At 46.8% G+C, this 14,791-nt stretch overlaps 1 protein-coding gene across 3 annotated transcripts; it reads right to left on the bottom strand.

Annotated features, from left to right (window-relative positions):
• Nucleotides 1–10,139: 10,139 nt before the first annotated feature.
• LOC136522908 (protein MICRORCHIDIA 6-like) lies at nucleotides 10,140–14,394 on the bottom strand. 3 transcript variants are annotated; one of them, XR_010776008.1, is made up of 12 exons: nucleotides 14,023–14,394; nucleotides 13,848–13,922; nucleotides 13,745–13,779; nucleotides 13,580–13,661; nucleotides 13,186–13,275; nucleotides 13,026–13,101; nucleotides 12,857–12,935; nucleotides 12,627–12,761; nucleotides 12,252–12,350; nucleotides 10,557–10,638; nucleotides 10,399–10,464; nucleotides 10,140–10,313 (listed from the first exon to the last, which is right to left on the bottom strand). XR_010776008.1 is itself a non-coding variant. In XM_066516702.1 (11 exons), the coding sequence occupies exons 1-10, from the start codon at nucleotides 14,375–14,377 to the stop codon at nucleotides 10,603–10,605; spliced, it is 1,062 nt and encodes a 353-aa protein (XP_066372799.1). In that variant the 5' UTR covers nucleotides 14,378–14,394; the 3' UTR covers nucleotides 10,140–10,359; nucleotides 10,557–10,602. The 3 variants fall into 3 exon arrangements, 2 of the variants coding, with proteins under 2 accessions (XP_066372799.1, XP_066372800.1); XM_066516702.1 differs by lacking the exon at nucleotides 10,399–10,464 and having other exon boundaries at nucleotides 10,140–10,359; XM_066516703.1 differs by lacking the exons at nucleotides 10,140–10,313; nucleotides 10,399–10,464; nucleotides 10,557–10,638 and adding an exon at nucleotides 11,090–12,094.
• Between the last annotated feature and the right edge of the window lie 397 nt (nucleotides 14,395–14,791).

Here is a 14,791-nt window from a genome sequence, read left to right as displayed (position 1 = left end):
ATAGATTTCACTTGTTTTTCTTGGTGGTTGCCACCACCTAGACGGTTGGAGCAGCGGTAGAGGATTGGCACGAGTTGGTGATTGTTCGTGGCCATCTCTGGTGATTGTAAGGGGAGTTGTACCTTCCCCGGCGGAGTGCCAAAAGGTAACTCTAGTAAATTGCTCGTGTCATTGAGTTACCTCACTTGTGGGTCGGTTCTTGCGGTGTCCCATCGTGTGGATGAGGTTTGTGAAACACCTCTTAGCCGCCGAACCACCAAATGTTGGTCGACACAACGGGGACGTAGCGTGTTGGCAAGCACGTGAACCTCGGGAGAAAATCGATTGTCTCTTGTCTTTAGCATTCTTCCGGTGATCGGCTATATATTCATCTTATGATTGGTTCATCCTCTACACGACGGTATAATCACCCTACTCACTTATTTACATTCTTACAAACTAGTTGATATAAGTTCTTTAGTGTAATTAGAATTGAGAGGTTGCTTTATTATTTACATTCATCTAGTAGAGCTCTTTAGAGTAGCAAGATTGAGAGCTCTTAATGAGTAGTTACATAACAAGTTTGTGTGCCTAAGTAATCATTGCAACTAGAATTATTGGATAGGTGGCTTGCAACCGTTGTAGAGCTAGAGCAAGTTTGTATTACGCTATTTGTCATAATAATCAAATTGCTCTAGTTGATTTGTAGATTTTTAAATAGGCTATTCACCCCCCCTTTAGTCATATTAGGACCTTTCAGAGGATCACAGGCGTGAGCAGACGGACAAACCAAAATAAATGTCGCACCAAAAAAATGTCCACACTTTGTTCTTTTTAGTTGTAGGAGATAGCTGGTGGATATAATATGGGCTTGGCCCATATAATATTTAATAATCAAATAAAACTATATGGTACGTAATATTAAGTGTTGTATGGTTTAATACCATATGGGATTTTGACTGAACGTTGACTCAGCTTATATAGTTAAAAATTATTCATCCAAATTAAGAAGCTGAGAAAAGGATAAATGCGTGCCACATGCGCACGCGCGCTGCCACCGGCCGGGCCAGGCCATGGCTGTGGGAGTGGGCGCGGGCGCGGGCCGGGCCGGGCCGAGGCCGTGGGCGTGGGCGTGGTGTGGCGTGTCAGACAGGTAGGCGGGCGGCGAGCGAGCGGGCGGGCATGGCCAGTCTTTTGCCACTTAAATTGTGGCAGAACCGCCTAATCTAATGCCTCATAGGAGTGCTTATCTTCCATTAGACACTAAGCACTCGAGGGAGAACACTAAATTACTCGGTTCCGTCAGGCACACCCCAGGGGAGAACCCGAAAATCCACATTTTTGCAATCAGGATCACAAACGAGAGAATAAAGCTTACATCATTCTGAACCATTTCTTACATCACTTTTAATACAACATCTGAGTCTAATATTTATTAATATAACAGCGGAATGAAATCATATTATCAGAGTTATAACAATTTAATTGAACAGCGGAATATAAACATGTGATCAGAATTATAGTGGAAATGAATATCTAATCATGACATGATGAAGTATTGATAAATAAACTACGGCAACAGATTATAAAACTTTCATTTATAAAAACATTTGGTGAGAGTTGTAAATAAAAACTACGATCACAGCGTAAAGGAATCCTCGCTGAGCCCACCAGGAGGTATCTACACATAAGGGTCAGCTCTAGCATCCACCTGTCACCTGCAACAGGGGGAATAAAACCCTAAGTACTCAATTGTACTCAGCAAGACTTACCCGTCAAGAAAAAAGAAAAGACTACAAGGATATGCAAGGCTATCTGGCTTGTAGGTTTATGCATTACAGAAAGCATTACTAAGCGTGCGTCCTTATATTAGATTTTTATTAATAGTCACATTGGTTCATTAACTAACCATTCTATGTAAGCACATGTGCTACTTTCAAGCAAGTGGTAAGCAATCAGATATTTCCTTTTCCATCTTCCATCTTTTAGTTCTTACTATGATGCTAAACCGTAGACAAGCCGTACCGGATCGCCTGGCGATTCGCGAATCAATGCCCCCAGCTGGGTACCCCGAAAACACACACCCCGCTTGTACCCCAGGCATAAGCAGGACCAACCCATCACTCTTCAGTCCCGGGTGTCCAGGTCCCCGTCCAAACTGGGACTCCAAGCCCTCGCCCCTGAGTCCCGGACTTAGTGCGGTGCAAGGACCTCATCCACCAAAATAAAACCCTGACAGTCGGTCTAGAAAGAGCTGGATCCGCGACAAGAGAGCAACAAGTCTTCCAAGCGCCCATACACAAGTATGTGCTCGGGATAATAAGTCCGTGACTTGCCTAGAATCTTATGCAACGATCGGTCCTTAATTGACACAGACAGGGAAAACAGTGTAACCAAACCATGCCACGTGTCCACGGCGACACAACCTCTTACACCCACCAATACCCAAACTATATCACTACCCGGTCACCATTTATCATTTTCACCATTCATATTTTCCAAGTGATAATAATTCGGTAATATATATTTCCTATCTCTCGCGAGTGACAGGCAATCACTCGACTTATATTGGAGTCCTGTAGCATAGCAATCTACACGATCCTATCATACTAGTAAGACTCATAGGATAAAGATATATATGCAAGTGGGTTTCATTCAACTCCTTAAACTTAATGCATAAATATAATTTAAACTGCAGAAAAGTAGAGGTTATGCACCGGGGCTTGCCTGGGTAAGATATATTAAAAAGTTAGTAACTGCTGAAAAACAAGCACATTGCATCATCTCCTGGAGAGAATACCATCACACCATCTTCGGATTTCCAATCACCCTTTAATTGATCCGTCGATCCATCATCGTACCTATATGATATGCAATGTGATGCAATGTAAAGACATAATTAATCGACTGCAATCGTGACTCGTAAAATACGACGTACGCCTCTTGAGTTAACGGGCTAGTTCTAACGACGACCATACTTAGACTACATATATACGTTGTCGGATAAGGCTTCATTTCCCAATAATTATTTTAGTTATATAAGCCAAGGTGTTTCTTTATTCCGTTTTATCGATTTAATCTTTATTCAAAATAGTACATCATTATTTATTTATCACACTAATTATTCCGGAGCTATAAAATTTACCGTGATTACCTAATATTGCTAGGAGCCTACTGTAGAAATTTCAGATTCAACACTATAACCAATTGATCACAACAATTCCTATAAGTTTATATTTTTATAATGTTAAGTATCTCAATTTAATTATATAGGTCCCAAAAATATTATCAAACTATGTGAACCCAATATACTAATAGCTAGATCGTGATTTTAGGAAACTAACAAAATTGGCTTCATAATTTTTAGACAACTATACAAATTTATATTGATTGTACAAGTTCAATTTATAAACTAAATTAGAAATTGCTCCATAAATCGAAAAGGGCCGGCGCAACCAAATTGGCCCAGCCGCTCCCACGGCCACAGACGCACAACACGTGCGCGGCCTAGCGGCCAGAGCAGCCTAGGCGAGAGTGACACCTGACCGGCCCAGGCACAAGCGGACTAAGGCCGACACAGACGCACAGCAGTGGACGGCCCACGGGCACGCGCTGCAGGCCGACCCAGCGCGGAAACGAACAGCCAGCGGCCCAATCAAACCGGCCCGGCACGACGGCAGCGAACCGGCCCAGCGCGGTGTGGCGCGCGGCGGTCTAGCGTGGCTATCAGCCCACGCGCGGACAGACGACGCAGACGGCCCAGTAGCGGGTGGTGGTAGGCCGGCAGCTAGCGCGGTCAGGCTAGGCGCGCAGGCCGCGGCCCAACAGCCAGCCCACCCGGCCATGAACCAGAGAGGGCGCGTACATTATGCAAAAAGGGCCATGTAGTTTTATGAAATCGATCTGTAGTCCTAACTACACTATTCATTCGAGTCATGTATTTTGCAGTAAAGACCCCGTATTACGTTTCTTCTTGGATTCATGCCCTCCTTATCTTCCTTCCCAGGAGCAGAGGAGGTCCGCTCGGCGGACATGGTGCGGCAATGCGTGGAGCTGCGGTCGGAGGTGTAGTAGCGTGGGGAGATGCACGGACTCGGCACACACGCGCGCAACGGCAGACCACCGGCACAGCCGCGGCGCGTGGACCGCGGAGTAGGCGCACGGAAGGGAACAGCGCGAGGTCCGGCGCGGTCGCAGAGGCGTTGCAGGCGCGCAGAACCTCGACACCAATGGCAAGGCGAGCATCTGGCTGTTGCGGTGCCGTGGAGGTGGAGGCGGCGGAACGGCATCGTCCGGGACAGTGGTGGGGCACTGCGGCTGCTGCGGCTCGGGCGTGGTGCACGGCAGCGCGGCACGGTGACGCTCGGCCTGAGCGACTGAGGCGATGGCCGAGCACGGGCATGGACGGCGCGGACAGCGGAAAGGAGGGGCGGAGCTATGCGCGGCCATGGCGTTGACTGCGGAGGGGAAGGAGAGAGGCGAAGCTGCTCGCGGGGAGGGCGCAGGCGCGCGGTAAGCAGCAGCGAGAGGAGTGCTGCGGGAAGGGCGCCGGCGCGGGACGCGCGGGGTGCTCACGAAGGACGGCAGGGGCGCTGCGGCTCGGCAGGTTGCGAGCGTCGACGCGCGGGATGGCAGCGGCTCGGGCAACGGATTCGGCGCTGTTTGGCGGTACAGCACCGGCACTGACACGCACACGCAGAGGAGAAAACCGAGCGAGAGAGAGCAAACGAGTAGGACCTGGGTCGCCTTCCTATGGCAGCAGGAAAGAAAAGGGGGGAGGAAAGGTCCTACGCACGCCAGAGGGCGGACGGAGACAAGGAAGGACGAGGCCCAGGCTTGGCGTGACGTTCGCGCGAAATTGACACGAGTTGACTCGGAAGCAGGACCACGTGCTTCTGACACAAGCACGTCGGTTGCTCAGCTCGAAAGAGCAACTTCAGAATTCAGAGACAGACATGGACTGGCAGCAGAGGCATCTGGACGCGAACAATAACGAGCAGAGCAGCAGACAACCACCCGTCCAATCAACAATGGAGCTTGTTTTAGCACTTTGCTATAGAGTCATCGTCGTAACTTAGACGTACAAATATATAATAGTTTACTAATTTACACAAATTATAACGTCTAGGCGTAGAAAATTTTCCGCAAAGCTCAAATTTAAATTTGATTCAAACGCTATATATATGTATATCGTTCCATTTATTAATGGATTTTATTTTATTTATAAAAGTTGTTTTTTCCTGCTTAATCTACTAGAACAAATCGTTCGCTATTTATTTGCTAGGGTTATTGTTCGACATTCCTAAGTGTTTCTACGCACTGCGTAATTTAACTTGAGCGCTTAATTTGAGTCCGCGAAACTAAGTCACACAAGATTCGCTTATCGCTTCACGTATGTTTTAAATAAAAAGACGAGAAACTTGTTTCGAAAGTTTTATTTAGGCTTAAATCGTGGCTCTAAATAAGCTCGTAACACTAGGGGTGTTACTTAAATCCACATTATCACGGGAGTTTTCGCTCCTTGATGCTGGAGGCGAACTGACTGCGTCAGTTACCGTCCCTTCCGCTTTCAGTCTCCTGGGATTCTCCGCTGCCTTCGTCCCTTCCCCTGTCGCAGCCATATATCCGCAGTCCTCGATCAGTCCAGACCCCGTCTTCCGTAACCGCTACCGAGAGAAATCACATTTCAGCAGCCTTCTGGTTTCCCCGTCCCGTACCTCTACGCGCACAGAGGAGCGGGAGAGCAGGTGCCTCCGGAACCCTCGTCCACCTGAGAACCTTGCACGGGGTGTGCGGCGATTAGGTTTTTGGGGAGCGATCCGCGACTGCTCGTCCACATACGTCTTCTTCCTGGTGATCTGTTTGTGGGACTGCACTGCGAACATCGACTGTGGTCCGCGACTTCGAGCAACGCACTATGTCGACCATTGCGAATGGAGCCTCTGATGCCCTCGGCATAGGACCCTCTGCTGGGTACACCCTAATATCTGTGATTACTGTACTCGTTATTACTGTATTCATCTGTATGTCATCTCTGCATGCTATAGCGTTCGTTAAAGATATACACATGCACATATATGTCATCACAAACCTGCTAATGTTATTTTTCTGGATTAAACTGATAGTGAAAATGCCTAAATTTCTAACAATAGCTCATGTAGGCCATGCACCGCCTATCCAATCGTCATGTTACTCCAACACGCCCGCACCAGGCATTAAGTTTTAGAAAAGACTATTCATCCCCCCTCTAGTCCGCCATCTCGACCTTTCAAAGGGGAAGGAGCTCGCGCGCCGCCGGACATGGGGAAGGAGCTCGCGCCGCCGCCGGACATGGGGAAGGAACTCGCGCCGCCGCTAGGAAGGACCTCACGCGCCGCCAGGAAGGAGCCGTACCTACGCGCGCCGTCGGGAAGAAGCAGCGACCGGTGAGGGGGCAGAGGCCCGCACACCGCTGGGGAGGGGAGGAGCCGGACCTTGCGTAGCCGGATATGGGACCTCGCGCGGCCGGTGAGGGAGCAGCGGCCGGTGATGGGGCGGCGGAGCTCGGCCACCTGCCTGCGAACCCACGCGACCTCCACGCCGGCTGGAGATGCGTCGTGGAGAGAGAACAATCCTTTTTTGGGTTCCCTCTCTCTTGGCTGACAGGAGCCATGAGCCAGCATGTGCCCCATCGTTCCAAACTTCCAGCTGCAATGCGCGGGCGCGGGCGCGGGCACGGGCACAGGAACGATGTGGCCAGCGGCGCATGCAGGGGGCAGTAGGCAGGAGCGGGGCGCTGCGCGGCGTCGGCGTAAAGGTCACGTCGAGGCACTGCTGACGATGGCGTGGACGGCGTGGCGCTGCACGGCGAGATGACTGTGCAGCAGTGCAGTGCAGTGCAGCACAGCTACGCAGTGATGACTCGATGGCACAAAACGACGCAGAGACCGAGCTGGCGAGCTCGTGCAGTGAGGTGGCGTGGACGATCAGGCAGGCTCACGGACGGACGCTGGCTTGCCGGAGAAATGCGATGCCCAGAGCCCAGCTGAAGGCGCCTGTGCAATGATAGGAAAGTGTCCTCAGATACATGTTTGAGAGCTTCCCTAGTAGGGCAAGCTTGTACATCATTCTGATTAGTATACATTATGTTGCTAGTGTGCTCATGATCAGTACAGGTATTCAAAGCCTGAGAAGCAAGAATGTGTGCGGTGTTTTTTTTTACAACAAGAATGTGTGCGGTGTTGTTGAGCTTCCTGGAGATCTTGAAAATCTTGGCATGAAGTCTTGAGCAACAATTGATAAACTTTTGAGTGATGGGCTTGTTCTCCCAACATGGAGGATTAGAATGCTCCAACCTGCTGAAGAAGGTTACTAGCTCTTTACTGGCATGGCTAGGGATGAAAACGGATCGGATATGGATGGATATCACCGATGTTATATTTGTTTTTATATTTCTGTCTGGATTCGGATTCGAATACGGATAGTGTCAACTATGTCGGATAAGATACGATTGGATATCGACATCATAAATATGCGATTTGAGTATTCGGATACGAATACGGTATCGGATGTTGGATATCCGGACTCGGATACGGACAGATCTCAACCCCTCTAAACGGATTCGGTTTCGAATACGGTCGGAAAATATCCGTACCGTTTTCATCCCTAGGCGGCTCATGCATAGCTGTTTTGTCCCCTCTTGCCGTGCATCAAGTTCCATGGTCGTTATGTAAGTGCATGCATATTTGCACACTGTTTACTGGCATGGCTCATGCATAGCCGTTTTGTCCCTATCATTAGACCTTGACTGACTAGATGCTTGCTGCATGCAAGCTTGCTAGCTACGGAGTATCTGGTAGCTCATGGTGCCATGCAGCCTGTAGCATTTCGTTCTTGAGGCCCGTTGGGCCCTTGTTTCTTTCAGCGCTAGCTCCGCCACTAGGTGCAGCCCATCCAACCTAGCCCGAGTCCAGCCCTGACGTGTCTGTGCAGCTGCCGCCGCCGGAATTCGCCCGATTCATCACATGCTCAATGGTGCCGCTCACCACGTCCTGCTTGATCGGGTACTTGGCGTAGGGCTGTCGGCGGTGCTCCTTCCTGATGCCCGCCGCCTTTGGTGCTTTTGAATTTTGATCTGGTGTTCAATTATGGTCTTGGCATATGGGAAGGTTGAGTGACAACACAATATTCAGTTATGTGATCGGCCCACCTGGACGGAGGTTGGGTTCTACTACTGATAATGTTGAATTGGTTAAAGGTGAATAAACAACGATGACATGATTAGTGGTTGTCTGAGAAAGATGACAAGAATTACTTGTGGGTTCTGGAAGCTACAAGCATGGATATTCTCATGATTCGATTGAGATTACGCTCGCCGGCTGCTGTTCCTTGGTTCGTCAGCCCTCCGGCTACGGCTCCGGCCTCCTCGTGAATGGGCGGCGCCATCTCGTTCAACTAACGGAGCCTCCGAACAAAGGGGATCTAGAGAGATTGGGTCGTGCTGAAACTGGGCTGGGTTGGATGGGCCAGACCCATACGGGACCCAATAGGAAAATAATTAAGAAAAAGGTAATTAAATAGATGGGTTGCTTTGAAATCTAGAGAAAATTGTAATTATAGGACACCAACGCTTCGCAATTATGGGACTCCAAACATTGACTTCGTTCAAATGACCCTTGAAACGTTGGCTTCTTGTCTTCCATGACATTTGGTGTATTTCAATTTATTTTTAATCTAAATACATGTATTTCTCTTCTCTTGTGACTCTTTTGCCCTTCTACCCCTTTTGCATGCGATTGATCGTTCTATCCTCCTATCGTTTCGTCTACCCTTCTCGTACGCCCCAACCCTGACCCGACGCCGCCGTCGTTCCTCGACGCTCCGCCATGGATGGGCAAGAGGCCGACGACTTGGACCTCCCGCCGCTCGTCGGTGCCCTAGCGGCCCTAGGCGCAGACCACGCTCGACCCCAGCCCCAGCCGCTCGACGGCTCTGGCTTGGCCGCCCCGTTTGCAGTGCAGTAGGTTCTGAAACTGAACATGCTAAAATTTCAGAAAACACGTGCACTGTGCCTTCCGCGGCATTGTCAGACACTGTTGGCGGAGCGCGGAGGACAACGCGAACTCGCGGAGGAGCCCGCCGGCACCAGCCATGGAGGAGGAGAAGACAAGAACAGAGGCGCGGGCCGTGGATGGCGGACCGGAAGGGCGCAGTCGCGGCGTCTTGGCCTTGCGGGTACGGGGGGTGTGCGGGCGACGGAGAGGACTCGCGAGCCCGTAACCTTAGATCGAGTGGCACAGAGATGAAACAGCAGCGATTCAGAATCAGAAGAGAAGAAAAACGCGGCGCTCCGTGACTCGGCAGCATATTCGTGCTGTTAGAGAAGGAAGACGCGATACTTCCACCTGACCAGAGTGACATTTTGGCCGTGATGCGATTCACGAATTCTGACTAACCACATGATAACTGATGACAAGCATGCCTATCACGTAAACTGAACAGCAGAACAAAACTTTTTCCTTTTCCCTTCTGAAATCGATGTGAATGTTCATATGTCGTTAACTGACAAGCATGACTATCACATTAACTGTACATGGCGGCCAGCCAGCCAAAAGCACCCTGCACCAGCCAACCAACGTGAATGAAACGTTCCTAACAGCAGAAGGGCAAAAGGGGCATCTTAGCGACAAAATACGTGTATTAAGATTCAAAAAGAGGTGAAATACACTTAATGTCATGGAAAACAAGAAGCCAACGTTTCAAGGGTCATTTTAACGAAGTCGACGATTGGAGTCCTATAATTACGAAGCGCGTTGTTTGGAGTCCTATAATTGCAATTTTCTCCGAAATCTATGCATCTTGTAAAAGAGGAGTATTGGAGCAATGCCCCCTACATAATATTAGTCACTGCACACATGAAGGCATTTTCTTCACAACTCGTCAGGCTCCCGTTGTTGTTGCTGGCTCTAGTTAGAGGGAAAGGGTTGTGATTTCTGTGATAGTTTCATGCCTTCAGTTCTACTCTAGTTAGAGGGAACTGCTGTGGTTTATTGGTTTCTTTGTTAGGTTCACACCTTCAGTTCTATAAAATAAGCACAAGTTCAGTTGCAGTTAGCTTGTCAAAACATATGAACTTGGTGTTTGCCACCTACAGATGCTGTTGTTACCAACTGTAAAGATCACACATAAGACTAGCATTATAGAAGTATTCAACTGATTTCTGATCTGATGATTTCTGGTCTCCAATGCCTGGCATCTTCAAAAAATTTATTGCACTGCTAACTTATTTTGCAGCTTCCGACCTCGGACTGGGATTCGTCGCTAGCGGCCCCCATCCGGCAGGGTCACCTTGCCACCTTCTCCGAATCATGTTGTCTTTTGTCAGAATTGCATTGTTTATCACTAACCATAGAAAAATTTGAATCTTAGCAGGCATTTTACCTTTCCAGATTTTCTTGTGATAAGGGCCAGAATCATTAGAGGTGAGAGCATTATACACTGATTTAACTGTAAAAAGGCCTTTTGGACTAAATTTATTTATTTCACCAATTCATAAAATGGGGAAAACAATAATTTTAGATTTCTTTATAAGCAATTACCTCTTAGTAGGTAATGAGTACCGTAGTATTTGGCAAATAGCCTACGTCACAATTCACAGGACCAATACGCAAAGATTCCCACCTGTCCAAATAATCATCAGTACGTGAAGATCTAGGTAGATTAAAAATTAAAGATTGGAATTAGTAGATTGATCAAGGCACGGGCATAATAATGTGGACTATCCCATACAGCCATGCCACATTTTTCGTAGCAACTCTTGGCAGGTGGCAGCTGCAGAGGCAGAGCACGCGCTGGCCGTGGCCGCCGAGTCACGGCGTCCGAACTTTTTACTATTTGGCCCTTTTTTTAAAAGTTTCTCTCAAATAGATCCCTGACGAAAACAATTTCAGAAATGGACCTTTGGCTCGGCGCCAGAATGACTGGCGCCGAGCTCGGCGCCACGATCACTGGCGCCGAGGTCCTGGGCACGGGAAAATGGCCTGCCAGGGGCTCGGCGCCGTCGATCTTGGCGCCGAGCTCGGCGCCAGTCTGAATGACGCCGAGCCACCTGCATTCTGCACTTCTTCTCCGAGCGTTCTTCCTCTTATTTCTCCTCCGTCTCGGGTTTTTTTTCTCGCCACTTCACCCTACCTCACAATCACCGGCAACTTAGAATTTTGGCTAAGTCCCTAAATTTACCGTGAGATGGATATATAAAATTTTGGCTAAGTCTTTAAATTTACCATGAGATGGACATGCTGAAATTTGTTAAGCCTGGATTTTTACCATGACTTGGACGTTGTCAAATTTGATTTTTACCGTGGGACAGACATATGCAAAAATGGCTAAGTCTGAATTTTTGCCATGACTTAGAGACTAGAATTACCATGGATATGTAATTTGAATTTTTACCATGGCAATGACATATTGAATTTTATTATGACTTGGATATATTACAATCTGTCTAAATCTGTGATTTTACCATAAGATGAACATATGTATATTTACCACGAGATGGTCTGATTTTTTACCGTGGCTAAGTCCAAACTTGACGAGACTTGTTTTGTTGTCATATCCTCAGAGAGTACTCAAACTCGTAGTAAGGTATTAAATTGAGTTGCTATACAAATTTGGAAGATAAAATATCGCAAATTGATTTAGGTTTAGGTCCAAAAATAAAGTTTGTTGTACTCAACTCAAACTACAAGTTCTATTAAAGGTCAAACTTTATATCTAGAAAAGAAACTATAGTTTTATTGTGGTCAAAACTGCATCATGAAAAAGGGTGTTAACTATTGATCCAACACTTAGAAACATTTTTAAGCTCGTTCATCAACATGAACCCTAGATCATTTTTTATCCTAAGTATTTCTATGTTGTTTTAAGTGCTCAAATATCAAGTCAGTATAATTCAGACTTAGCCATTTTTGCATATGTCTGTCCCACAAATTTCAGCATGTCCATCTCATGGTAAATTTAAAGACTTAGCCAAATTCTAAGTTACCCATCTTATGGTAAATTTATGGACTTAGCCAAAAGTCAGCTCGGCGAAGAAGTGCAGGCTGGGTTAAATGCAGGTGTCCTCTTAAAAAACATTCTACAAAACACAATAAATTTTAAAATATCAGTTTTACACAGCTGGTAAAAATTGTCCAAGAGAAGCAATCATCAAAGTTAAGTATATTACTTTAACAGCAAAAACAATGATTACGCTAAAACATTCAAGTGGTATACTCCATATTTGATTGTTATACCTCTGGGTTCATGTCAAAGTCGAGCTCCAATTTACCATCATCGTTGGACCACAAATTGAACACTATAATCTTGGTGCCATGTGGACCAATGTCACAAAACTGCTCATCAACCATAGATTGCAACAACCATTAGAATTTTGGATAATCGATATATTAATAATAAATACTAAATCACATTGCAGTAGCTACACCAATTGTTGAATTTTACTATTTTAAATGCTTTTCTATACATGAGTTGTGGCATGTATTGAATTAGCGAGCAATCTATCCAGCTTGTACCTTCGGAAGGTCTAAGTTTGCTGATCTAATAAATAGTGTTTTTTTAAACAAAATATTGTATCTCTAGACTTCAAAAGGATGGCAGGTTTAGCATACATTCTGCATCAGCTCTTCTTCTGTTGCAAAAGGGGACCATTTCAACAACACTGACAAATTTGAGGAGAATAGCTCTGAACCATGACGCTCCAATCTCTGAGTTTGTCCTTTCATTAGATTGCATTTATAATCCACCTAAGAAGAGAAAAGGTGTCATCAGAAATAAGGGAAGTGGGTATACATGTAGTTTTTTATGCCAAACAAATAAAAAATAAAATCACACAACGTACCACAGGAACTACAACATCTGTCTGTCCAGTTTCCACCAAGAAAGTGTAAGATAGGAGGCCAATGGATTGTGTAGGCTCACTGAGAACAAGTAATAACTTGCCATTATTTCAATGGACAAAGAAAAGTAGTTCGCAAAAGGAAACAGATCTAAGTGAGTTTATATGGTACCCGCTCTTTGTGCAGCGGCTAAAAACAATAGCATCTGCCCCAAGCCGCATTGTGCTAGTCTTAAATCCATTTCCATCTACTCAGAGTAGTAAATGCCAAAATGTTAGACAATTGGTTTTCAGAAGATGACTTGCAGATTATGACACAAAGTTGGCAATACATTGTCCAATAGAAGACCCTGATTGTTTCTCTGAAAATCCAAAGCTCATGCACCGCCTCAAGGAATTAGGATCCATGCCTCCACCATCATCTGTATGGTAACCAGAAAGTATGCATTTTGTTAGTTTCAAATTTACAGTGGCATACATACCCAGATTTATATGTTTTCAAAAAAAAAATGCCCAGATTTATCCAAATATTCAAAAAGAAGCTTCATTATGATGCAAGCATTGACCAAACTCTCTAGTTCACACAAACTACATAATCAGGTGGGGAACGCCTCCCCCCGTTGAAATTAAAAAAAAAACTCCATAAAAATGACTAGGGAAGTTTATAAGTTGGTAATCAAATATCACTTGAAAATGCTGTCACATTAACATAATAATAATCAGAACCTTGAACTAGTAAAGCTGGTGATCCATTCCGTTTGTCAATGATTTTGTCCAACAATATTCTTGTAGCACCACCCTTTTCTATCTGTTTGACCAAATATAATCCAATCACACATTTAACCCAGAATAATCAAAGCGTGTGGCTTGACAATGAATCTGTTCAATTACCTCATCCACCGCGTTATCCAACAACTCTGCCACGGCTGTAACAAGGAAAAGGAAGTAAGACACAATGCAATAGTGGGAACGGTGAAACTACACAAAAGCTTACCTCCAAATGGCCATTTATGCGAAGTTGCGTTGGAGTGGAGAAATTCAGGGTGGATGCACATGCGATTCTGCACACCTGCAACGGAGTAAAGTGGTCAACATCGAGCGTAGAGGCATACATGCTACGAAGAAATAACAGAATTCGCACAAAAAAAAACTTCAGCATAGTGACATACTCGGAGGCTGCGGCGCAGAGCCCGTCGCCGCCGCGTCATAATCGCCGGCGCTCCAGAATTTCCTACTCAACCGCGGTGAAAGGCAAGGACGACGAGCCGAGGCACTCTCGAGTGCCTCATCGGCGCCACTGGTTCGGCCGCCGACACCGCCCGACAGCTCCGAAGCGGCCCGGCTCAGGACGCACGCTGCTGCTTGAGGCTGAGCTTGCGGTTGCAGGCCGGCTAACACTCGAGCGCCACCGTGCTCCGATGGCAACGCCGGCGGCTGACGGGCGCTAGGGCCGTGGAGGCTCCGCTGTATGGCGGTGGCCGTGATGGGGGAGACGAAGGGCTTGGTGTCTCTGTGCGCGTCCATGTGTAGCACGTCGGCACTTCCGCGTGGTGGTTCCTGTTCAAATGGAATGGCAAGTAGGAGTAGTGGGGGCGGTTAGTGAGGACGTGAACATGTAATGCAGTTGCAAACCTGCAACACCATGTATGGTAAAATCGTGAATACACAATGAAGAATTTCTTATAATTTCTTAATAAACCAGAAAAACTTTTCATGTAATTTGGTCAGATGGAGATAATTACGAAATGAGGTCTCTGTTGAGTTTGTGACCCAAAATTCAGTTATGTACAAAATAAAAGCTAACATCTACCGGAGCAAAGCCGGATGCCCAAGATTAATGCGGCCCAGCACCGCCCAGCACCAGCGGTGAAGAGCCGGTTTGCATGGCCGAGCGAGTCGCCGCCTCGCCGGGACACCAACGGGCAACGGCCGACGCGA

The sequence above is a fragment of the Miscanthus floridulus genome, chromosome 18 (genome assembly GCF_019320115.1).
Source record: "Miscanthus floridulus cultivar M001 chromosome 18, ASM1932011v1, whole genome shotgun sequence".
NCBI classification, from domain to species: Eukaryota; Viridiplantae; Streptophyta; class Magnoliopsida; order Poales; family Poaceae; genus Miscanthus; species Miscanthus floridulus.
The sequence above is the reverse complement of the archived record's forward strand: the minus strand, read 5'-3'. Positions and strand labels throughout refer to the sequence as shown.

Bases quoted from the DNA above. Each gene is read 5' to 3' on its own strand.
- LOC136522908 (XM_066516702.1), bottom strand. From the start codon at position 14,377: ATGGACGCGCACAGAGACACCAAGCCCTTCGTCTCCCCCATCACGGCC. The intron at 12,762-12,856 runs GTACGTTGTGTG...TTCTCTTCTTAG, and splicing joins CAGATGTTGTAGTTCCTGTG to GTGGATTATAAATGCAATCT. The intron at 12,351-12,626 runs GTATGCTAAACC...GTTGATGAGCAG, and splicing joins AAGAAGAGCTGATGCAGAAT to TTTTGTGACATTGGTCCACA.